Source organism: Gracilinanus agilis, chromosome 5 (assembly GCF_016433145.1).
Source record: "Gracilinanus agilis isolate LMUSP501 chromosome 5, AgileGrace, whole genome shotgun sequence".
Classification (NCBI taxonomy): Eukaryota; Metazoa; Chordata; class Mammalia; order Didelphimorphia; family Didelphidae; genus Gracilinanus; species Gracilinanus agilis.
The window spans coordinates 84,822,026-84,848,456 of NC_058134.1; the positions used below are offsets into that span (position 1 = coordinate 84,822,026).

General features: G+C 35.2%; 1 protein-coding gene across 1 annotated transcript in view; it reads left to right on the forward strand.

Moving 5' to 3' along the window:
* LARP4B (La ribonucleoprotein 4B) overlaps nucleotides 1-14,745 on the forward strand; it is an 88,729-nt gene extending 73,984 nt beyond the window's left edge. Inside the window, exons 15-18 of the mRNA XM_044679955.1 lie at nucleotides 3,309-3,473; nucleotides 11,815-11,939; nucleotides 12,615-12,726; nucleotides 13,744-14,745. Coding sequence (XP_044535890.1) covers nucleotides 3,309-3,473; nucleotides 11,815-11,939; nucleotides 12,615-12,726; nucleotides 13,744-14,058 — 717 coding nt within the window. The 3' untranslated portion in view covers nucleotides 14,059-14,745. The remainder of the gene's footprint in view (nucleotides 1-3,308; nucleotides 3,474-11,814; nucleotides 11,940-12,614; nucleotides 12,727-13,743) is intronic.
* The last annotated feature ends 11,686 nt before the right edge of the window (nucleotides 14,746-26,431 follow it).

Genomic DNA, 26,431 nt, shown 5'->3' on the forward strand with positions numbered 1-26,431 from the left:
TATAAATTAATGTTGTTTAATGTTTTGTGCAAAGAACTAACTTGTTAGTTAGAACTTAAGTAAAGTTAATCTGTTCCCAAAAAATATCATTTCAAAAAATATTAAGCATTTCTTATATGCTGTAAACCAGAGTCCATGGAAATAATAGTAGTGGTGATTTAGAAAGTAAATTTTATCTTCATGCTTGATTTCATGTTTAGAGTGCTAATATTTTCCCATTCAATTTGTCAGCATATATATTGCAGGATTAATTCAACCATTAATAATCTTGGGTTGGGGAGAAAGGTGACGTGGTCAGTCAGACCTATGCTTTAATAAGTTAAATTTGATAGCTAGATGAAAATTGAATAGAATTAAGAAAGCACAGTCAGAAAGATTATCCATCCGAATGTTGCAATATTCAAAGTAAGTAGATGATATGGACCTTCCACCTGGATGGTGGCTATGTCAAATGGAACTTCAAGATTTGCTGTATGTAAAAATGTCATCACCTAATAGATAGCCTGCTAAGTCTTTTGTAGCCATCCCTGGGCTTACGTTTTTCCAGTGAGATAGAACTCGCTAGAGTTTATATTCCATTGGCAGAGCCTATCAGAGTCCAGGATTGTTGCCATGCCTCCATAAAGCTTTCGAGTAGGACTAGTGAAAGCCCTGAAAATGAAATGGTTTAGACAAAATGACCTCTGATGTCACTTTTAGTTGTGAATCTATGATCCTTTAAAAGTCTCACATGGTTTTGTATGTACTAGAATAGAGTATTATAAATCAGATTCTAAAACAGTAAAAAATTTCAAATCACTGGGTTATTAATGAATGAATAATGTGGTACAAAACTGATACTTAAGCTTGCCCTATTGAAAAACTTTTAAGACCTTCTTCACTAGTCACATAAATGATACTTTTTAGTTCCAGTTGTCTGAAAATTCTTTGCTAATTCTGATGTACCACGTTGCCCCTCTTTTGGCTAATAGTGTTTGGAAATATAATCTCTATCATGTGACTAAATAAAATAATTATGTAAGTACAGATAAATATCCACTGGTATTATTAATAAGTCTAAGCTCTGGTTTTCTCCACACCACACACCCCAATTTGGTTTTTCTGTTCTTTAGCTTGATTTTATTCATTAATCTTAAATTTCCTTGATATCTTGTTAGAAAAATCTTCTTTATTATGAATTTCTTAATTTTTTGCTAGCCTTTTCACATTTCTTCTCAGTAAAGTCTTGTGTTAGTTTAGCTGATCAATCACCTGTTATATTTCTAATGTACTTGAATTTTTCCTTTTCTGCTCCTTGTTTGTCTAACTGAAGATTAGATCACTTCAAATTAGTCTTTGACCTATTAGTTATCCAGTAAATATCCAGAACTTGGGATATAAAGTAATATTGATATTTTTTCCAGAAAATAAATGTCCTGGTTTATTTTTTTTTATTTTAAACCCTTAACTTCTGTGTATTGACTTATAGGTGGAAGAGTGGTAAGGGTAGGCAATGGGGGTCAAGTGACTTGCCCAGGGTCACACAGCTGGGAAGTGTCTGAGGCCAGATTTGAACCTAGGACCTCCCGTCTCTAGGCCTGGCTCTCAATCCACTGAGCTACCCAGCTGCCCCCTTACCTGATATTTTTGACTTAAATAAAAATCATAAATTTTATAGTGGTTAAATATATATACTTCTAACCTTTTTGCATTTAAAAACATACACATACATGTATTCTGATTTTTTTGTCATTTAAATATACTAAATATAAATACACAAATATATGTTTATATATTTAAATACACTAATACAGTGATGGGCAAATAGGGCCCCCCTGAAGTGTTCTATCCCACTGGGGGACATTATTCCTAATCTGACTAATACAATGAATAGGATACAATACAATGAAATTTCAAAAGAGTTGCCTTAGAAACAGACTGACGGATAAGCATTTCCTTTTCTTTGGCCCCCTCTTTAAAAAGTTTGCCCATCACTGCACTAATAGGCTGTTTATCTGTATTCACCATTACATAAGTGAATTTTCTAGATTATTGAAGCCCCTCTTTTTTTAAACAAAAACCTAACCCTTACCTTCCATCTTGGAATCAATACTGAGAATTGGTTCCAAAGGTAGAATAGTGGTAAGAGCTAGGCAATGGGAGTTCAGTGACTTGCCCAGGGTAACACAGCTAGGAAGTGTCCAAGCTAAATTTGAACCCAGAACCTCCTGTCTCTGACTCAATCGAGACACCCAACTATCCCAAGACCCTCCTTTTTAATTAAGATATAATGAACACAGTTTAACCATTTAAGGATTCAAAGCCCTTAAAATGTACGTCAGTTATTATACAATAATTCTTTCAGATGCTATTGAGGTATGTACTTATTCACTAATAGCCCCAGATTACTTTGTTTTTTCAGTTCTTATGAATTTTAAAAAGACTTTTCAGTTTTCTTCTCTCCCTCTCCCTCCTCATCCCCACCCCCTCTCTCTCTATCTCTCTCTTCCCCCCCCCCCCCCAGTTATTAACCAGCTCTGTCTCATATCCTTCTACCCCATGCCATCCCTGTGACAGAGAAAACTGCTAAGCAAAATCCTGACCTCATTTGAATTTCCATACAACATTCTGTACCTATAGCACCCTACCCTTGCCCCTACTTCTCCAGTGAAAAGAACAAATACCTTTCTTCCTCCCCAAGGCAAAGATCAGTCACTATAATTACATGGTCATTATAAACTGTCCCTTCTTATTGATATCAAGGGGCTGCTGCATCTAAACAGTCTTATCTACCACACTTAGTATTTCTTTCTGAGCTGCTACCAAGGAGGATGATGCTAGATAACTCATTTTTTCCAAAATGATCCTGTAAAATAAAGTCTAATTTGATCCAAGAGGATATTTTGGATAAAAATGTTTAATCCTGTTGTACATAAACACTGATGTATATTTTAGCCCCTTACAGGTTCTTTTTTTGAATATTTATTTCCTGGTTTTCAGCTCTGTTCAAGGTTTCACAATAAGCATTTATTAAGCACTTATTGCCTGGCCCTGTGCTATGAATATATATGAATATATATATATATATATTTTTTTTAAATCAGCCACCCCCAGCCTCCACCCTCAGTCCGTTCATAATAGAAGTTATTTTAGCATGATGTTTAAGGATTAGATTGTAGATATAGTTGGGATGTAAAGCTTGATGTTAAACTGTGAGACTTTTTTAGACTCTTCAGTTCATATCTTTTGCCATAGAACCCACTATTCATTTGTCTGTATTGCATTCCCCCTACTCCCCATTATGTATTAACTTTCTTTGTTTGTTACAGAGAAGTCAAACTCAGTCTCCCACGCCACCAAAGCCTCCATCTCCTAGCTTTGAATTAGGCTTGTCTAGTTTTCCACCTTTACCTGGAGCTGCAGGCAATTTGAAGACAGAGGATTTGTTTGAGAACAGGTTCTCTAACATGGTAATAGGAACATCAAAAGAAAGAGTAAGTAATATGTGTTAAAAATGGCAAAAAATATTATATATACTTTAGATATACTCTTATATCCTTGAAAATGTGTTTGTATAATAATGAGAATATCTTTTTAGAATTATATGTCACAAAATGAAGTCAGGGGAAAGCATTTGAACTATTTCAAATTCAATTCTGTGACTTAGGAGTGATTCCGGTAGATCTAGCCAGGTAGGTGGAGAGTTGGCCTTAGGTAAGGAACATCTGGGTTCAGGTGTCAATTGATCTCTCTCAGCCTCAGCTGCTTCATCTATGAATTTAATAGGCTACCTTCTAGCTCTAAATTTTACATCTCAAAATAAGTTTCACTTAAAACATCAGGTAGGCTGTTTTTATTTATACTTCCACTAGAAATTGCACCTTTCAGCGGTGCCTGAATGCTGCATTGTCCCCTGGTGGACATTAATGTGCCCAGAGTAACAACTGTGAATTAGATTGAGATTTAGCCCTGGATCCATACACAGACTTTTGGCTTATGAATCACTCCAAATTCCCAGTTCCTGTCTCCTGTCTAGATTTCCCTAGGTTTTATTTCTCCTTGCTCCCACCTCATGTGAGTTGACTTTGGGACTTTAAGGGACTCAGTATCCCCACCCACCTTTGCTAGTCATACACAAAAACTTTATTGAGACATGGCAATGATATTGGATTCTCAAAGGCTACAGCAGTGGAGTGCAAACTATGACACCTCATTTCTTTCCTAAGGCAGCATACTATTGGCCTGATCTCTTGCTTTCCCTATCAAAACTTTACTGATCTGGTTCAGCTATTATCCTCTAAACTGGACTCTGCCTTCTTATCCTATTGCTAATCATGCCTTGCCAAGCCCTATTCATCGTGTATTATTCACACCAACTGCCTCTACTCCTGTTCTTATTGAATAAAACTGCAGAATTTTGTGAAACCATGCTTGTTTGAGTCCACTACAGATTGGCCTTACATAATCTTAATTGGGTTCTCATTGAACATGTTACTTCACTTACCATAATGGTTATTTGAAACCTTTTCTTCCCACGGGACCTTCCCCTAAGCCTTTTTGGGACTTAACCTCCTACTCCTAAACAAAATTTTGAGAAAATTTACTCAACTAGATAACTCCTTCATCTCACTTACATGAAGAAGTGGCCCTTCTCCTTGACAGTCCAAACTCATCTGTTCTGTTGCCTTCTGTAGTAGATTGTTCCTTTGATCATCCCAACTCTTTATCACTAATGTTCATTCTCTCTCTATTGTTTCACTTAATTCTTATAAACATGCTCATGTCTCCCTTATCCTTAAACAAATCTTCACTTATTTATTCAACTATCCCCACTAGCTTTTGTCTTTTCTCCCTTTATTAGCTAAGCTCTTTGATAAAGCCATCTCCAATCAGTACCTCTACTTCCTCATTTCTGTCTTCTAAACCTTTTGCAATTTGAATTCCAACCTCATAATTCTACTGAAACCACTCTCTTCAAAGTTGCCAATGATACTTGATTGCCAAATTTAATGGCAAGCCTCATCCTTCTTGATCCCTCTGCAGCCTTTGATGTTAATGACCTGCTGACTGCCCTCTAGCTTTTCATGACACTACCCTTGCCTGGTTCTCCTTACTTGTCTAATTATTCCCCATTCTCTTTTGCAGAATCGTTATCCAAAATACTACACCCATTAACTGGAGATCTCCCTGAAGGGTCCATCCTAGCCCTTCTTCTATTCTAACTTACTTCATGGCCTCATCAGCTTCCAAAGATCGTAATGCTTGTATAGATATTTCTTAGATCTCTTTATCTAGTCCTAACTTCTCCATTGATCTTCAGCTTTACTTTACCAACTGCCTGTTGAACACCACAAACTGGATGGTCCATAGACATCTCAGCCTCAACATATTCAAGTAGGATGCATTATCTTTTCTCATAAACCCCCCTCCTGTTTTCCCAACTCCCTTATTTCTTTTTGGTTCATGGTTTTCTTGTGGTTCTTGACTCCTCACTCTCACTCACTTCTACTTTCAAACATCTCATAAATGTCCACTTCTATAGATGTCATGTTGGTGGTATCCCTCATTATTTTAACCAGGACTATTGTAATATCTCTCTGCTTGATTCCTTTTCCCTCAAATCTCTTCCTGTCCTTAACCATTCCATGCTCAGCTACCAGAGGGATCTTTTTAAAAGTATGTCAGAGCATGCCACTCCTTTACTCAAAAAACTCCAGTGGCTCCTTGTTTCTTCTAGAATTAAATATAAAAGTCTGTCTTTGAAGCTCTTTACATAATGACTCCATTCTACTTTCTTACTCTTTTTTTTTTTCACAATCTACCCTCTTCTCCATATTCTATCATCCAAATGGCCTCCATTTTCATTAACTTTCTCCTATTCCTAAAATGTTCTTCCTGTCCTCCTTTACCTTCTGACTTCTCTGGCTTCCTTCAAAATTCAATTCAAATCTCACCTCAATAAACCTTGCTCATAAACTATCCTGTTACCTCTCATTTACATTGTGTGTAGATTGTGTGCTTTATACTTTGCTTGTGGTCTGCACTATTAGATGTGAGGTCTTTGAGAGGCAGCGTCTGTGTTTTCTCTTTGTTTCTCTGCTACTTAGCACAGTGCCTCACATAACAGTAAGTGCTTAATAAATGAATGTTGATAATGCTGATAGCTAAAATTATGAGGCTGGTGGTAGCTTAATAATTTTTATTAAATCAAAGTAGTAGTGGTGGTGGTGGTGGTGGGTGGTAGGTAGTTAGTAGGTAGTAAGTAAGTAGTAAGTAAGTAGTAGTAAGTAGTAAGAGGGAAAAGTAGAAGAGAGGTGGATCTAATCTGCAGATGACATTTCTGCTTTTAGCTAAACTGACGAGAATCCTCTCAGCTACTCCACATGTATGCTCCAAAAGCTCCCTAATTCCTGTTGGGTCTCCCCTTATAAGCAGTTTCCTTCACCCACTAGCTCTCACACATTACATCTCAGAAACCAACTGTAGTTTCTTAATTTACCTTGGCCACCCAGGGGGGCAGTGCCTATGGAATCAGTTTCCTATCTCATTGGTTCCTTAACTTCCTTTCTCTGAGGGCTTGTCTATACCTGAATTTACTCAATGGTATTTGACCTCCAGGTCACTAAGAGATGATGTTAAAAAGACAGCACTGGAGAGAGAAATTTGCTTGCAACATATATAAATAGGTGATTTTCTGCTGCTTGCCTCTTAACCTTTCATTTTAGTAATCAAAAGTTGCAATCAGGCCTTGACTATGACTACAGTGATCTCTAGGTTCTTTTCACTTCACTTTGCATCAATTTATATAGGTCTCACTAATTTTTTCTGAAATCACCCTTATTGTCTTTTCCCACAACACAGAACTTTATCAAAATCATATGCCAACAACTTGTTCAACCATTCTTCAACTGATGGGCAACCTCATAATTTCTGATTCTTTGTTGTCACAAAAAGAGCTGCTATAAATATTTTTGAACATAAAGATCTGTTTCCTTTTTCTTTTGATCTCTTTAGGATACAGACTTAATAAAAGTGTTGCTGGGTCAAAGAGTTTGCATAATTTTAAAGCCCTTTGGCATAGTTCCCAATTGCTCTGTTTTTGCTTTTGTTTTTTTCTGAGATCATGATTGCTACCCTTGCCTCTTTTACTTCAGCTGAAGCATAATAGATTCATTTAGCCCTTTATTTTAACTCTGAGTGTGTGTTTCAAGTGTCTCTTGTGAACACGATACTGTTGGGTTCTGGTTCTAATCCATTCCTTTACCTGCTTTTAGTTTATTGGGTGAGTTCATACCATTCATTTTCAGTTATAATTACTAACTGCATTTCCCTCCATCCTAGTATCTTCTGTTTCTCCCTCCCTCTCTTTTTATCTTGTCCTTCTTCAAAACTATTTTTCTTCTGACCACTACCTCTCTTAATTTTCCTTATCCTTTATCATCCCTTCTCTGTTTTCTCTTAATCCCTTTCCTTTCTATTTCTCTTCTGGGTAAGTTACATTTCTATATGCAACATATTCTTCCCTCTTTAAACCAATTCTGATGAGAGTGAAGTTCAAATATTGTCTGCCACTCCTCTCCCATTTCCTTCTCCTTATGTCCCTCTGATGTGAGAAAGTTTTCCACATTCTAGTTCTCCCTCCTCTCAGTGCATCCTTCTTTCTCTCACTGCTGCTTTTTGGGGATTGGGGTGGGCAGGATCATTCCAACATAATCAACTGACATGCATGTTCTCTATCTAAGTAAACTTAACTGCCCTAATGATAAAGTTCTTTGGAGATACATGTATTATCTTCCCATATAGGAATGTAAATAGCTTAACTTGATTGAGCCTCTTATACTCTTTCATATTTTATGCATCTCGTGTTTTGTTTGAATATCAGATTTTACATTTTCCTCGTATTTTTTTTATCAGCAATTTCAATGAGTACCCTATTCCATTAAATGTGATTCCACCCCCATCGAAACCCTCAACCCTGGGAGCTATCGAATTTGACTATAACATTTCTTGGAGTTTTCATTTTGGGATCTCTTTCCAGAGGTGAATGATAGATTCCTTACGTTGCTATTTTATTCTCTTGGTCTAAGATACTGGGACAGATTTCTTGATAATATCTTGAAATATTCAGGATAATATACTGAAACAATCTAGGCCGGTGATGGGCAAACTTTTTAAAGAGGGGGCCAAAGGAAAGGAAATGTTCATCTGTCAGTCTGTTTCTAAGGCAACTCTTTTGAAGTTTCATTGTATTGAATCCTACTCATTGTATTCATCAGATTAGGAATAATGCCCCCCAGCCTGATAGAATATTTTAGGGGGGATGCATCTGGCCCACAGGCTGTAGTGTGCCCATCACTGGTCTAGGCTGTTTCTTTGACTGTGCCTTTTAGGCAGTCCAGTAATTATTAAATTAACCTTTCCTTGATCTATTTCCTTGGTCACTTGCTTTTTTTTGAGTAAGATATTTTACATTTTCTCATTCTGTTGACTTTGTTATTTCTTTATCTCATGGAATCAATAGCTTCCACTTACCCGGTTTTAATTTTTAAAGAATTATTATTTTTTTAATCGAAGAATGATGTGCTTTAATCGCATTCAGACTTCATCAGTTCTTTCTGTGGTGGTTTATAGCCTTTTTTGTCATGAATCCCTTGGGGTTGTCCTGGATCCTTACATTGCTAATAATAAAGTCCTTCACAGATGATCATTGCATTTCATTGCTCTTACTGTGTGCAAGAATTATTTTCTTTAGTGAACTTTTGTACTTCTTTTTTCATTTAGTCAATTTTGCTTTCTAAGGAGTTCTTTTCTTCAGTGAATTGTGCCTCATTGGTTGGCCAATTTTTTTTAAAGGTGTTATTTTCTTTAGTATGTTTTGTTGTTCTTTTGCCCAATTGTTAATTCTCTTTTCATCATTTTCTTGTATCACTGTCAATCTCCCACCACACCCACACCCCCAATTTTTTTCTCTACCACTGTAGAGGAAATGCCTCCAGGAATTCTTGTTGTACTTGAGTCCAAATAGTATTTTTCTTTGAGGCTTTTTGAAGGGTGGGTAGCTATTTTCTTTCTTTTTTTTTTTTTTAACATTTATTTATATTCATTTTTAACATGGTTACATGATTCATGCTCCACCTTTCCCCTTCAAACCCCACCCCCCACCCCCCCATGGCCGATGCGCATTTCGACTAGTTTTGTCATGTGTCCTTAATCAAGACCAATTTCCAAAGTGTTGGTAGTTGCATTGGTGTGGTAGTTTCGAGTCCACACCCTTGGTAGCTATTTTCTTATTGTCTTCTTCAGAGTTTTTATCTTGGTTTCCTCTTCTAGTATAAGTTCCTTTTAATGGTCAAGTTCCTTTTTTGTTGTTTGCTCATTTTCCAAGCCTATTTCTTGACTTTGAGCTTTATGCTAAAAGTGAGCTCTGTTAACCTAGGTGTGTTAGGGAACTGTTTACAAACTTCAGACTTTTTCGTGCTGCTATTTTCCTGAGCTAGTTTTTGGGGTCTCCCAAGTTTGGATGCCCCCAACACCAAGATGTGATCCTGAGAGGGGTATGGGCACTGCTCTCCTTGTCTGTGCTCTGGTCTTTATCAGGAAGGACCCTCTTTCCTTGCAGCTGCAAGCACAAACATTCTCCACCCTGGACCTATGACCTAGAACTACCTATGGGAAATAGAGTTGCCAATCTGCTGGCTGTACACAGTGCCAGCAAAGGTGTCCCCTGTGATTTCTTTTTGATTAGTTGTCTAACTTCCTTACCATCTCTGGGCTGAGCTCCCAAAACTGCTATGTGTGTGTGTTGCAGGTGCCCTCTTGCTTGTGCTGCCTGCCTTTGAGTTTGCTCTGAGCTAACCCTCACCTTGGTGTCATAAACTTCTTCCTGCTAGCCTCCTAAGTTGTCTTAACCTAGGAAAATATCACACCTTGTCTTGGGGCTGCCATTCCAAAATTTGGTTTGAGGTGTTATTTTAAAGATTTTTTGCAGGTGAATATGTGACTGATCAGCTGGGTTGCCACCTGTATGCCACCATTTTGTCTCTGCCCAATCCATGGTCATTTTTGATATGGCTATAACTGTTGCAAATTACAACTCATCCTTGTCTTATCCAGGGCCATTCTTGTCTATGTTCTTCCATTTAACTCTTTACTCAGTAACTGTTCCTCTAATAGCCCTTCCTCTGTGTCTGTTTAATACTTTGTGTATATTGACCAATCCCCCTTTTTTAGTCATAGTTGTAATAGACAGTATCTTGCTGCTGTTTCTAATGCACAAGTTATCTATTGGTAATGACTTTCAGAGTCATTGTTTTAATAAAGAGATAGATTGCAGATTTCTCCCTTTCTTCCCATTTAATGACACTTCCTATTATATGGATGTTCTATTATATTTAGTTAATCCCTAACCATCACACCTTTTTCTAATTTTTTGGAATTATAAGCAACATTGTTACAAATGCTTTCATTTGAATAGTTTTTATATATCACTTGTTCATTGCCAAATTAAAATATTGCACCAGTTTTCGGTATCACCAACAATGTATGCCTATTTCCCAAAATTCTTAATATTTTAGTTTTTATGAATTTTTTGGACTTCATTATTATTGGGTAATTTATTATTATATTATATATTATAATTATTATTGGTTACTTACAATCTTTTCTCTGAGAGAAAATACTTTTCAGACATGACAAATTAACAGCAAAGTTGGGATGTTTTAGAGAACTAATGGCAAATAACCCAGTTAGTCTGAAATAGAGAATTCCTAAAGGAGAGTGACATATGTAATAAGTCTCAGAAGTTTAGTCTTTAGCATCTCCTTAATACTTTAAAAAGAAATGATACCTGACCTATTTGGGGTTTTGCATACTTCGTTTATCTTATAGAGTTATAAAACATAACCTATTGGAATTTTTATTAGTACTATTAATGTGATTTATTGTTTGGAATGTCTGCTTTTTTATGGGATATTAGACTGTCACTCAGAGTATGCTATTATATAAAATGTGGTTTTAAAAACATAATTATTTGAGAAATTATAACAATAAATGCATTTCAAACAAGAAATATTATTGCCTATAGTTTGGGAACAACTGAACACTTTTAGGTAAATGTAGTTTGAAAGACATTTCTTATAGTAATAAGATTCTAAACTTTAGTTAATACACAGTTATTATAATCTACTTTTCAGAAATAGAATGGTTTATTTGATTTTTAATCTTATATTTGTGATCCATTTGTATCATCCCATTCTGTGCCCTTTTTATCTGTATCTTTACATAACACTTCCATAGGAGCTCTTACCAGTGTTCTAGAGTCCTTCATCTGGTTATTGAAAAAATCTGCACTGCTCCAACTGCCCTACTTCATTTCTCATTACCCTTGTCCATAATGGTGTCTGTTTATAGGAAGGTAATTATAATGTGGACTTTATCTACCACATTTCTTTATTTCTGATTACTCGTAAATTTAGGGAATCCATGAAGATGAGATCTCCTTTTTGGTCATTTCTTTTGTTCAGTTTTATTAGAGCAGAAATTGGCAAACTTTGAAAGGTGAGGTGCCAAGATTTAGTATTTAGTCCTTGCTCTTTCATTGTGTTCTTTGTCTCCTTGTCCTAATATGTGATAGCAGTTGCTTGTCATTACCCCAACCCCCCAAGTCATTCAGCATTACCATTACTGTCCCAGTTTCAGACAGTGGATGACCCTTTTTTGTAGCTATAAACTACTTTTTATATAAAATCACCCACTTCTTGTATTTCTTTAAAATGAACTGAATTCAGTTTTGTTTTTCCTTTTCCTTTTGTTTTTGTTTGTTTTTTGTTTTTTTAGCCCCTGAATGTGGATGCAAGTACAAACATTATTCCTGCAATAATGCCTAGAGAGCCTTCAATGTCAGGTTCTTCTGTTCTGTCAGCAGGATATGAACAGTCTCCTTCCCCAGTCCAGTTATCTGAGTAAGAATTCAAATTTTCACAATTGTGTCTTTGTTTTTGTTCATTTTCAATTCAAAATCATAAAATACATTAAAGATCTGTATATTCACTTTTAAAAAAGAATATTTTTCTTGATTTCTTGTTAAGCTGTTCGTAAATAAAATCTATTCTTTTTCAAATTATCTGAGAATACATTTTTTAAAATTATTAGAACTAAACCTACCCTTTATTTTTGGGTATATATGCCCTAATGAAAAGCCTATATTACCAATTCAGAAGATCATATATACAGCTATATTTGTTACATAGTTTTACTAAATATTGTTATTAGCTCATTACTAATATTTATCAAAACAAAATCCTCTACAAATTTCTAGCTTAGGTTTTTGTTTTATATATTTGACATTGTAAAGTCCTTAAAAGCAAATAATTTATTATTCATGTTTTTCCTGATTATCTCTTATTAGTGAAGTTTAATATATGTATAAATTCTTTAATTTTTTTCATTATTCAATTGATTATGAGAGAGATACATTTATTTTATATCCAGAGCCTGTCTCCTGGTAGAATTTTTTGCATGCATAAATTAACTTATTAATTTTTTTTTCATACTTGGTACTAATAATTGGGCATCAAATGTAAAAGTACAGGAATCTGTCCTCATTTTCCAGATTCACATGTTACATTGTTTTACAGAGAATCCAAGGTTGTGGAAAACAAGCAGAGGGAAACTCACAGCGTGGAAAGGCTTCCTTGTACCCTCGTTCCCACTGCGTGTAGATCGGTGCAAGTCAATGGAGTTCCCGCAGTATGTCTATAATATTAGTCTCTTCCTTCTAAATAACCTAAGCTGTTTATAGAATAACTGTTCTAGGTATTACTCAGGAGCCTTATTTTCCCTGATCTCTGGGTTTGGTTTTTGCTTTTTTTATGTTTCCCTTTCCTTGAGACTTCTTCCCTCTTTCTTTTGAGAGTATCATTACCCTTGCACAAACTCATACTCATCTTTTATAATCATTCACTTCCGAATTCTTATCACTTCTACCTTTGCCACATCTTGCTTCCATCTCTTCTCAACTCACTTGGTTAGCATCCTCAGTTCAGGCCTTTATCATTTATCACCTAAGTGGACTATTGTAATAGTATCCTCATTAGATTCCTAGCATCTGGTCTTTCTCTCCTCTCTATCTCCTCCATAGTTTCCAAAGTCTTTCTAAGCCACAAATTTATCTTTTCTCCATTAAATCCCCATACCTACCCTTTTGTGATTTTGAGGTAACATAATTTTTAACTAGTGATCCATAATGTCATCATTAATCAATCACTATTTAGTAAAGACATAATTTGACTACATGGCATAAAGAACTCAGAAGCTTTCCCAAGAGGGTAAAGGAAAGGGGAATTTTGACTTGGAGATTATTTTTTTCAGCCTCTCTGTAGAAAAGTTAATAATAGTAGGAAGAGTTACATTTATATTATCTTTTCTCAGTGCTTTCTCTTTTTCTGTATCTTCATCCTTAGGATCTTTTATTTGAATCTCAAAATTCTTGAGATCGTGTGTAAGGTTTAGAGTAAAAAACAGCCAATTGATAACCAAATTTCACTAAAGTTTTCTAAGTATTGACTAAAAAACATTGGCTTAACCTAAATTTAGGCTTTTTAAAAATAAAGAATCAAATTGAAATTGTGTTCTTTGTTATTTATTGTGTTATTTATGTTTTGCTTTTGCATTCTGAGCTCCCTTTAAGCTTAATCAAGTTATCACTAAAGATTAATTATTTTTTGCTTGTAATTTAAGTATTTTTTTTTGTTCCCAATTTCCCAGGAATCGAGAAAACCCAGTTATGCAGAAATTTGCCAGAGAACAACTAAAGAGCTGCCCCCCCCTCCTCCTCCTCTTCCTCCTCCTCCTCCCTTACAAGCCCAGAAAGAACAGAAGTCAAACTCAGCTGGCTGTGGGAAAGAAGAGAAAAAACCCACTGAACCACCAGTGGAGAGATGCCGAGAACCCCCTCTTTCAAAATCAAATCCAGGACACCCCAAAGACCAGAGGAGACAGTCAGGCCGCAGATCCCCACCACCAGCCCCTGGGAAGCGTTTGAATAAAGAACAGAGCACACCTCCCAGATCTCCGCAGTGAACCCTGTGTGTGTTGGAGGGGGCTGTGGAAGAGTTCTGTTTACCAAGGTTCCCACTCGGAGTACGGAGCATGAGTTGCTGGTTAGGAGCTTGCAGTGGTACATGAGGCGTGTGAAATGCCTTCAAGTTAATTTTCTTCTATGAAAAATTATTTTCCCCTCTTGAAAAACAGTCTATTTTTTCAGAATTTAATTGATCTAAACCTTATGTTTAGGTTGGTGCTTAACTGGAGGTGATGCATAAAGTCTGATTTTTTTTCAGGATAGAAAATGCATTTATCTTAACAAATTGATATTTTTTATTAAGCCTCCATGTGGCTATGAATGCAAGCTATATATATAGTGAGTTTTTCTAAATTAAGCAGAAGTCTACTGCTTTCTTTTTTTTAATAACCGGTCTGGAAGTACATACCTTAAAATGTCTAAATAGAGACTAATGATCGCTGGTGACGGCTAGTATTGAGAGTGCAGGAAGAGCAGATAAATTTTATAAAATGCTGGCACATGTAACTGGGAGGAAATTTTTTTTAATTATTATTATTATTATTATTATATTACTGTGACTCACTTGGGCATAGGAACTTGCACTTTTAGGTTAACTAAATGGTTGGTTCTGGCATTTTAACATTTTAATTACTATTTGATCTTCAATGCAAATGAACAATAAAAATCCTGTGGAGAGCACCATAGAGAATATGTTTGAGTTTTGATTTACTGCAAGCGAGTAACCAGCTTCTCACTCCATATTAAAATAGATTTGACTACATTTAACAAATTCAAAGCACATTGTTAACAAACTTTCATTGTGGAGAGGTGCCCATAGATATATGTTACTACAAGGTAGCACTGTAATATTTTTTTGTTTGTTTTGGTTTGGTTTTGATGACCCAAAAGTTAGCATTCTTGGTTTGGCAAGGAAGCTGATACAAGTCACCACAGTACCTTCTGATTCCCCCTCATCCTATGCTCATGCTTTGTGTAGATTTCTTTCAACTCTGCCCCAAGTGCTCTTTGAAAGAGTCCGTGTATCTTGTCAACTGAGGATTGACGTCTTCCTGTACCTCCTAACATTGGCATATAGATGTAAAAATTTTTTTAAGTGTGAGAGAATGGTGTTTGTTGGGGATTTTTTTATGTGCTGGAGAAAAATCCCTGCTTTTCCTCTGAAATGAGGTCTCTTATTGATTCACTTCTAGAAGTGCTACACTTCTGAAGAACAAGGATGCACTAAATTAGCAAGTTTCTAATAAAGTTAAATATAAATTATTTTTGTTTTAAAATGCCTAAGGTTTTTTCTTTAAGTATTCTAAGCAGCAGGCAGTTAAAATGATACTATTTCCTGCTAAATGTAACCATACAACTTATTCCATAAATGTTTATTTAAAAGAACTGATTTTTTTTTAAGAAATTATTTCCATCCAATATTTAAAGACTTGAATTTTATTTAAACTTGAAAATGACTTTGCCTTAACTTTTGTATAAGACAGCTTAGCGTTAATGAAGACTGGCCCACTGGGTTGGCATGAGTGGAATACAGAATTACTCAGTTACCATATATATCTAGTGTCACTGGTTTTACTGAGTAAACTTACTGTAGAACAGATAATAGCAGTTTTTGTAATATACCTTAAAGATCTTAAACAGTTGAACTTTTTCAGATTGTTGAAAAATCCTGTAAATGCAAATAGTCGATACTGTATTAAATATGTGCACTTGGAAGTATGTGCTTTGCTTGTACAGTTGTAAATAATCAGAACATATAAAAAGGTACCCTAAAGAAAAATCTGATAAAAATTATTGATATATTATAAATGTTGCTGTTGAGCTGGATGTAGATAAACTAAATGTTGTGGTTTGAATATTACTTTAATTTGTCGCTTTTTTTTTTCTTTTTCCTTTTCTTTTATTCTGGTGTGCTGAACTGACTTTGCCTGTTCACTGCAAAAGGGAAATGGGGGAAAAATCTTAATTTAAAAACCTTCAGATGTTTTCATACTCATCTTTAAAAGTGTGCATTTTAATCAGTATGAGTGTCTTGTCATATAATATAAATAAGCAATTGGCAATCTAGTGAAGTATAAAATAAATATAAATTTTAAAAGGTGGTCCATCAAAATAAAATTTGTGAATATGGAAATAATTAAGACTGCCTTCTCTCTCCCTGTCAAAAAAATCATACCCTGATATTTATTTGATCACTTTTCACAGGGATGTAGCATCAATACTCATAAAGATTCAAAATAATTTTTTGATGCTGAAATAAGAGATTTATAGAATCTGTTTCATTTGTCATGTAGTTGAGTAGAGAATCAAAATTAATTGATTTCTTAAATCGAAATTAAATTGAACTACAAAAAAAACTGATTGTAATGGCAATCTAAGACCTGATTACTTTTTAATATTGCACACTTTGTTGTGGGATGAGATGGAACATGAACAACCACAGTCGTCACCAAGATTACACACTCATTTAGTCACTGGATTTTAATATTTATGTTTTCCCCCTTCTGGACAGTGAACATGGCAGTTAGATTTGTATATGGTTAAAGCCAGCTGTAATGATTTGCTTTGTTTGCCTGCTGAACATGAAAGACTCAACAGCTGCAAACAATTTATTAAAAAGGTCACTTAACAGCAACAGTATACAGCTAATCATTATAGTGAACTGGTACATTATAAGGTAATATATTGAGACCAGCAGGATATGTTGTGCTGTTTTAATGTATTCTGCTGCCATTTGTACTAGGTCAATACACTGTAATTACTGCTTACCCAGCAATAGTCTGTTGCATCCAGAGTTTAAACCTTGCTGTGATGTGGTTTTTATAGCTTTCTTTTTAATTAAGCAAAGGTGACATGCCAAATGGCTGTATGATGATACAAGAAAAAAGTCATACTGCAATTACTTTAAGATTTTCCACTCACTGACAGATTTGAGACTATCAGAATAGAAAGCTGTGATGCTACATGCAGACTGTTGTGATGGGACATATAGCTAATAACTGTGGCTTTCATAAATTCATTTTTTAAACCCTTCTAGCAAGCAGTATCTCTAGAATCAGAGGTACAGTGATTCAAATTGGAATTTTTAACTTGTAAAATTGTGTGATAATACTTTTCAAAATATAAAAGTAGTACAGAATCTGGCCCAGTTTTCCTATAAATTAATTTATGGTAGTGTAGTTGTTTTTTGAAGTTAGTGCCATGACACTTTAGATCACCCTTCCCTTCCCCCCAATTCCATCAGTTGGTCACTAGAAGTCACCTGATTAAAGTGACAACAAACTTATTTTGTTGTTTTCTTTTAATATTTCAGCAGTTGTCATGAAAAATGTCCTGTTTGAATGTGATTCATTGTTTCCCTAGAGCACCAGATGACTAATGGTGCATACCTCTTTGTATCTCCTTTTGCTTGCTATCGTTAAGGGTTTTATGTGCTTTGTAACCTATTACACAAATAGCAGCAGACAATCGAAAATTTAAGGAGAGAGTTGACAGCTGCCAATTTGGAAACTAGAAGTGGAAATATGGAAACTTCACTGAGGGTTTTTGTTTTTGTTCTACTTTTTCCATTAAGACTGGAATCAAGCTTACATGTAAACTATTGGTAATTTAAGTTTTTTTTGTGTCAACAATGTAAAACTGTCTAATTTGAAAAATGTAGGTTTATGAAAAATAAAGATTTAGGCACTGTTCAGTTTTTCTTTTGATTTTGTTAAATTAAAATTTTCTTCCAAGAATTTTTTTAAAAACTTTTTTGTCTATTCATGTTGATGTCTACATTAATGGAAAATAAGTTGCCTCCAAATTGTTTGAATTATGGAAGTTTCTCTGACTTGTACATAATTCTAATTATTTATATGAACTGCCACGTAACATTTTTTTTCAGTTTAGTTAAAGTTGTTTAATGAAAAATAAAAATAAGCACTAAAATCAGAAACATTCATTATGAAATAGTGAATTAAACCCAAGCCATAAAGTAAATGCAAAAATATCTCAGTACTGTTTTTTGGTTTTTTTGGGGGTTTGGTTTTTTTTTTTGTTGTTGTTTTGTTTTTTAAGAAATGAATTACATTCTCTTCCAAAGCATTATCATCTTAGCCAGTTTGGATTTCTCTCCAGTGTACACATTGGTTTTCCGTTCCATAAAGGCATTGTATGAAAATAAAATCTGAAAACAAACATTCATCATTAGTTCACTATAAAGAGATGGATAGAAAATTATTTCACTTGTTTATCTCCCCTCATTTGTGAAAGAAAAAGTGAGGTTTTTTTTTTTAAGCTCAGCAGATAAATGGTAGATTTTGATGCTTAACAATTTGAAATAAATACTATGAAAAATAGCTGATGTGTGTTTTTTAAATAGCAAACATTATACTTTTTAGTATGCTGGAAGTTTAGCTGGCAAAAATAACCTCTGTCTTCAATGTTTTCATTAATCATCACTGGAAATAAATGAGTAAATTCTGCTTGACATTTGGGTGAAAGCATCAGATATTAAACATGGGAATTTTCGTGTATTTAGGTTAGTGCTGGGATTGTTAAAACCAATATTAGAAAAAGGTAGCATCCTTCTGCTGATCCTTTTGTCTTAAAATTGAGTTTCAAGATTTATGTGTATGGGGTAAGAGTTTTTACAAGTTTTTTTTACAAGGTGGCTAATCCTATTCCACAGGTTCAGTTGATTGGGGAAATTATATTGATTTTCTAGATTTATGTGCTATTGAATTGTTGCCAAGTTCATGAAGATGGCTGCATTTTAAAGTTAACAGCATACTTTTATTAAATCTGTTTTTTAAACTGCCATTCCCAAGTCATTTCTTCGGTGGATATAAAACTCTTCAAAGTTGCAAAGCTGTAATCTCCACTACCATTTTATTCCACAGTACCTTGGAAATGAAGCAGTATTTTAAAATCATAACCAGCCCATGGTGTTTTACTTTGTTTGTAATTCTTTTGGAAGTTGAATTTAGCTCTTGTTAAAGTTATTAACTTATTGGTATAGTAAGTCTGCTTTTTCCCGGTTGTGACTGTGCTTCCAGCAATTGTGAAAGGATGTATGAGGAATAGATATAAATCTTATCCTCTCTTCCCAAGGGCCAGCTAATTGCTGAACTGGCTTCACACTTAACCACTTCTTTTTTCCATTCCAGCTCTTCCTATCATCTATTACCAATGGTGGTAAAGTTTTGATTTTGTAGAAGGAGCAGGTTGTAAGTTTATTTGCTGGGATGGAGAAGAGATGAATGGCCCATCTAGACTGCCCTGAAAAGGTCAGATGACCATGATTGCTTTAGGTGCATAGATTTTCCATTCTTGAAAACAGCTTAAGCCTAACACCTCCCCCTGACCCAAAAGAGACAACACCCCCTCCTTTTCTCTCCCCTCCTGCCAACTGCTGCTTGGGTGGAGATGGGTGTCTTTTGCTGATTGACCCTGTTGTCAACATTCTCCTGATGCAGAGAAGTAACAGTAAGTATTTTTCCTATTTTCCTTTATTCCCCACTTCTAGAGAGTTTGGGGGTGGGGAGACCTCCCAGGGATGGACCAGCAAGGTCCTCTTGCCTCATACATTTATTTCATATCCTTTCTAAAAAGATATTGAACCTCTTAGTTGGTTCAGTGGATAGTTAGACCACTGAGCCTGGACTGAGGGAGGGAGAGAGAGTCTAGTTTCAGATGCCTATCTAGCTTTTCTTACCATGGGCAAGTCACAACCTCTGCCTCAGTTTCCTCAACTATACTTCCCAGGGTTGTTGTCATATAAATGAGATCTTTATAAAGCATTTAATTCAGAATCTGAAACATTGTAGGTATTACATAAATGCTTCTTATCTTTGTCTCCTCTTCCAACCCCCAGAATTTAAGAATGTAAGGAACAGTTTTTGTTATTCCTAGTGGCAAGACAGTACCTTGTCTTCAAATTGTAGATTCTTAAATATTTCTTGGATTGGGCTAAAGAAACATTCTGAGAAGGGAACTTTAAACTGACTGCTAAAGGGTTCCATGTCACAAAATAGGTTAAGAACCCCAGGTCTACATTAATTTGCCACTGGGTATGCCATTGGTTTTTACCCAAGGACTCCATCTTTATTTTGATTTATCCTAAATATACCCTGATCAAGTGAAATGAGATTTTTATAGGGAAAGTTTTTGTTATTTTAGAAATCAACAACTATTTAAATTTTTTTAAGTCTTTCTCAAATGGGCCAAATAGGTTATATTTGTTGTATTATATGAAAACTGGTCTCAAAGCAGTACCTTATGCATTTGGAATGCTAGATAAATGTTTTACTAAAGTGAAACAATCACACTAATATTCCAATTTGTAAATGAAGTTGGGTGATTTCAATAGAACTGCCCAGTCATTTGGTGTTCTCTAACAATCTGTAAATGCAAGTCTTTGACCCATTAATCTGTGTCATTAACTTATTAGAGGCAATTGGGTTGGATTGTTTTTTAGAAACATGGTTGCTGGGAAAACGAAGCAAGGGATTCTCCATAATCAGACATTTCTGTGCCTAGATCTGAGGTTTGTTGTGAGGAAGATTAGTTAAGTATTAAGGTTGACCTAGAAGGAAGGCTGGAGCATTCTATGATGGAATGAAGGAGAGGGAAGTAGGTGCCTTGTCCCCTGAGAGAGAGACTCCATTAGTGGTGGGCAAAAACTGTTGCCAGCCTTGGGAGATCTCAGACCCAGCTTCCTGATTTCCTCACAACAGGTTTCAAAAGCAGGGGTGATATGGCTAAGAAAATAATTCTCATTACTACTTAATCTGACTGTCAAGCAAATCAAACATGAATCAGTTTTATCCTTTGACATTCGTTGCCAAAAAATTAACTGCTATTAATGGGCTAGGAATTATGAAAATCTAAAAAAGCTCCAAATATTTTATCTAATATGATGCAGAATCAAATGTAACAAGACTTTCCATAAAGTAATAGAAAGTTAAAGTGCTTGTTGCATATCTGAGGTACCTCTTCAGACAATACTCTGGGATTCAAGTTCAGTGTAAACTGTTGTCTAAATTGGAAAAGCCAATTAATTATTTACATACCTAAGTCCAGGAGTCAGCTACCTTTTTGGCTGTGAGAGCCATACAATGCTCACAGTACGCACTCCTGTAACAGCGCCTGAAAAAAAAATTGACTTTATGGCGCCTGCAGAAAGAGCCATATCTGGCCCTCAAAAGAGCCAGATATGGCTCGAGAGCCATACGTTGCCAACCCCTGCCTAAGTCCTTGGACCAAACTTATGCCTTTTCTAACCATGTCTACCCCTTCCCCACATCCACTGTGTTTGGAGTAATTACCCCTGGAAAGTTATTTATCCTACTGGCCTCTACTGGTTTTTCCACCCTATGATATGCAAACTACTTGTTCTTGCTCCTTTTATCCCTAAGACTATAACTTAGGCAAAAATCACTTCTAACTTTTGTTCTACTCCATATCCACTTTAACCTCACCTTTCCATAGTCATCTCCTGCCCTCCTAATCCATTTTACCCTATGGAAACCCAACACTTCATGGAAATCATTACCACATATCATTCTCATAATCAAAAACTTGGCACCCTTAGAAAATATTGCATCCCTGAACATTGTCTCCTATACTAGCCCTCATTCCTTTGGGCACAAAGGAGGAGCCACATATTGTTCCTCATTGAGCCTTGGAGATCATCCCATGACACTATCTCATCCCTCTTTGAGGAATACAATCTACCAAGCTTCCATCAATATCCTTGTTCTGCAGTATTGATCTCCACGTCAGCCTTCACCCTTTATCAATTTAATATCTTGCTCAAAATCTGAAGGCAACATTTTACAGTGGAAAGAGCACTTGTCTTTGGAATCAGAAAATAAGTTCAAATACCACTTCAGGTAGTAAGTAACCTGTGATATTAGGCAAGTAGCTTACATTCTGTATGGGCATCAATTTCCTCTTCTATAAAATGAAGGGGTTTAATTGATGGTCTAATAAGCTATAATCTTCTACTTTGTACCTATATAATTGGTGGCATTCTCTCCATTAAGTACTCTTTGTCTTCCAGGAAATCACCAGTTTTCATGTCCTACATCTTCCCTTCCCCTGAGTCCACCATAATTTAAATTTCACCTTCACCATCATACATATAAAGGAATGGTCCTGCAAAAGACTTCATTTTCCCCAAGACATGGGCATTGCTTACTTGAGGGGAAAGTTTTGGGATAGACTACCAGAAAGAATATATGTGACTCTATTAAGTAATATCTTCCAGTAGGGGAGGTTTAAAGAAAGCTGGAGACATTTTGAAAGTGGTAAGGTAAGTAAAAGTTAAACTGTTAGGCAGTAGTATATTAAGTAATGCCAGCACTTAAAAACTGTATACCCCTAAAGCTAAATTTAGATAAACTATGATATAATTCAGCAAAAAGACTACTGCCAATGCTGATCCATAAGAAACTGCATGGGGAGTCTTTCTTGTTAGATTGGGGGAGGGGAAGGAATACAGAGGGCATTCTTTAGTGAGTGGGCTAATGTTCCCAGGGAGACAGTGCAGGAGCCAAGAAAGTTGCATTGTATTCAGTGCCATTTATTCACTTTCTACCTCAATTTTACATTTTTACATAAATATTTGCACACACCCCTAAACTTTCCTCAATTCCAGTTCAGCATATCATCTATTGCTAGACATTTCCACTTGAATATTTTATGGGCTTTTCCTACTCCTAATATCTAAAGCAAGTCATCTCCACCATTCTTCCCCTGCCCCCATTTCTGTTGAGAATACCACCACTTTTCTTAGTTATAACCAGATTCCCAGGCTGTTAAGATAGAACCCTCTTGTCATTGACTTCCCACAATATCTCTTGGCATATGTCCTTTTCTATCTATTCCCAGGGCCACCACCTTATCTTCAACCTGGAATATTAACATAGCCTTTTAACCTTATTTTTAAACCCTTACCTTCCATATTAGCTCCAAGGCAGAAGAGTGGTAAGGGCTAGGCAATGGGAGTTAAGTGACTTGCCCAAGGTCACACAGCTGGGAAGTGTCTGAGGTCAGATTTGAACCTAGGTCCTCCCATCTCTAGGCCTGGCTCTCAATCCACTGAGCTACCCAGCTGCCCCCACCTTTTAACCTTCTTATTGGCCTGTTTGTTTTTGTTCTCCATCTCCAATCCATTTTTCAAACTTGCTAAGTTAAAATTCCTGAGACACAAGTAACCATGCACTCCTTTGCTCCAAAATGGTCAGTGGTTCCTTATTGTCTATGAAGTTAAATATAAACTTCTCAGCCAGACATTTAAAGCCACAATCTAGTTCCACCTAACCTTGCCCCAAAATGCCAACTCCCAAACATGTTTCAGGCAAACTGGCTTACTAGTTGTTTTCCAGAATCCAGAATTTCATAGCCCTTCCATCTATCCCTTTCCACAGGCTATACCTCATACTTAGTGTATAGTCATTCACTTCTCTCAAGCTTCCTCCAGAGCTAGCTCAGTGCCATCTGATATGAGTTTTCCAGATTATAGAGCATGCACTTAAGAGTAGTGGGATTGGGGAAGAATTAATGGCCAAAATTATTTAGCATTTTCTAGCACAACCCTGGCTAAAACACATTTACTTTTTCAATGAAAAGAAAGTTAATGTCCACAAAAGCCACATAACACAGGTAATATTTGCTTTGACAAAAGTGAATGGTGTGACTATTACTTAATATTATATGCAAAACCAAAGTCAATCTGAAATGATATGTCTTGAATTTTCACGTGAATTATCATTTGCCATTGTGTAAATTCATGATACAGATGAATTGTCAGCTGTTATGTATTATTATTAAATTGTAGTATTTGTACACAAACTTTGAAAATCCATTTAAAAAATCTTTAGAAGTTATAAATAAAGAAAAGGTTTTCTAAATATTAGTTCAGTTTTATGGTTTCACAACTTAAGAATAAATGCTACAAACTTATTAAAAACCATTTGAGAGTTTAATCATTTAAATTTCTTTTGCCTATATAGTTTTGTAAAACTTGAATATTTTTTACTTTTAATTTTAAGATGTGGCAACTGTCATGCATTGTGTATGCATGAGATAAATTTCTGGATGACAATTTCTCTATCACCTGACCTATCTCCTTTACATTTTTATGATGGTCACATTTGTAGGCATCAAAACTTCATTTCTTTGGTGATCTTAAGGCTAGGATTACACAGGCAGTCCTTACAGTCACTGAGCAGCAACTGATAAAAATTTTTACAAAGTTAAAAAAAATCAAGTAGCATAATGTATAGCATAAGACAGTGATTATGTTGAATTTTAACAAGAATATTTAAAACTCAGCTTTTCAAATACTTTTCTAAGGTTGCTGTTATACTTTTATAATTATTAGGTTAAAACTGTAGTAAGACTTCTGGAATAACTTCTGTTTCTCAGTGTCATTCATTTTGATACGCACAAAACAAAAAACTACTTTCCAAAAACATAACTTAAGTTGAAGTAACTCAGAAATGGTTATAGGTAATCATTTGAAGTCTTCAAAAATTAAATTTTATTGTCAAATTCTTTGTTTTTTTAATTCTTTGGAATGAAATAGTATCTTTATGTGATGAACAAATACATAATAGCTTAAAGAGAAGCTCCACTGGAGCACTAACACAAGTATTAGCTAAAACAATAGAGATAGTTTAAAATAGCAGAATGACAACTTGCACACAAACAAAAAGTAAATGGCCTAAATTGAAAATAATTAACAAATTAGTAAGTGTGATTTACTTTATCATTGGGATTAATAAGTTTTTGTTAACAGTGGAAAAAGAAGACATTTGTTTTGAACAAGTGCTTTCTTTGCAGATGGCATGAAACTTTATAACTTGAAGTGACAACATAGGAGTATGGATATAGGATATGTTGATAAGAGCAAATAATTTCCCCAGAGTTAATTAGATGATTTTAATAAACAAAACCAAGCTTTTTTCAAAAAATTAACTCTGACATCAAAAGCAGTACTACCTGAAACATTTAAGATTGTACACAGAATTTCTACATAAAGCCTCATTGGATAAGAGAATTATTGGTAATGTTTTCAGATACTGATGAAATCAAGACAATGTTTGACAACTGAAGACAAAGGCAAGACCTTTGCCTTCAATTAATTGAGAAACTGAAATCTTCCTATTTTGCTTTCTAAGTAATTAGAGATATTTGTTAATTTATGTATATATAATGTTTTCTTGAAACATGTTATGGAAGATTTGTTAGTTTGCAAACCTACTGATGCTTTAGCAAGAGAAAATTTTAATATAACAGAAAAATAATGAAAATGTTAAAAATAAGAGACATATCAGATTCATTGATGGAACATAGTCATTCTTCAGGATGAAACGCAGGTCCACAAAAACTAGTTCGAAATGAACCTTTATGAGCAATCTGAACCTAGGGCATGCATCATAAATAGTTGTATGTACCAAGAAACATGAGAAACCACCTAGGAATTCTCATGTTCAATTTAATAACAAATAGTCCATTCAAAGGAAGACTCTTTGCAAAAATTGTGGATGATTTTAATGCACTATATAGAGCACTTCCATATTACTATAAAACGTGGGCTTTAATAAACCAGAATACTTGAAAGTGTGTTTGAACTAAAATAAGAAATGTCCTTTTGTTATAATGATAATAAAGATGAAACAAATTAATTTATTACTATTAATTTATCATTTAATGTTATAAAATGAGAATTGTAAATGATGTAATCAAATATCTGTTATGTGTTTAATTTTTGTATATTATAAAATTTGTAATTGAAGTCGTCCAGCAGCTTCACAAAAGTTTCTGGTGGTTATAACACTCAGAAAGGGCCTGAGAGAAAAATGGGTGACAGGTTAAAGTCTAAGGGAAAGAGAACATAAGGCAAGAATAAAGACACAAAGACAAAGAAAGTTTGGGCATTAAGCAGACAGTGAGTTAGCTCTGGTGGAATAGAGCTTCGGTGGTCAAGAGCTCTGATGGTGAAGAGCTTGCTCTTAGACCAACATATTGATGTTTTTATTGGGGTAATAACAATATAGGGGGAAGGGAGAATGATAATTAGATAAGTGGTCTGATACATTATCATGAGGTAATCTTCACAAGATACATACTGCTGGATCCTAAGACAGTAGATATAGCTAAGATTGTTTGATACAGATGTTAATTGATTGTTATAGGCAAAACAAGTGGACTGAAATGACTGGCCAGTCTTCCACAGTGTAGCCTCTGGGAAGGGCTAGGAATTTGACAAGGTTAAGATTCAATTTAACTTAAGGTTACCGAAACCAATCATAAGAAATATCATAAGAGTCAGCTTTTTGAGCACCTCTAAAATATCAAGATTAGTATATGCCTGAACTA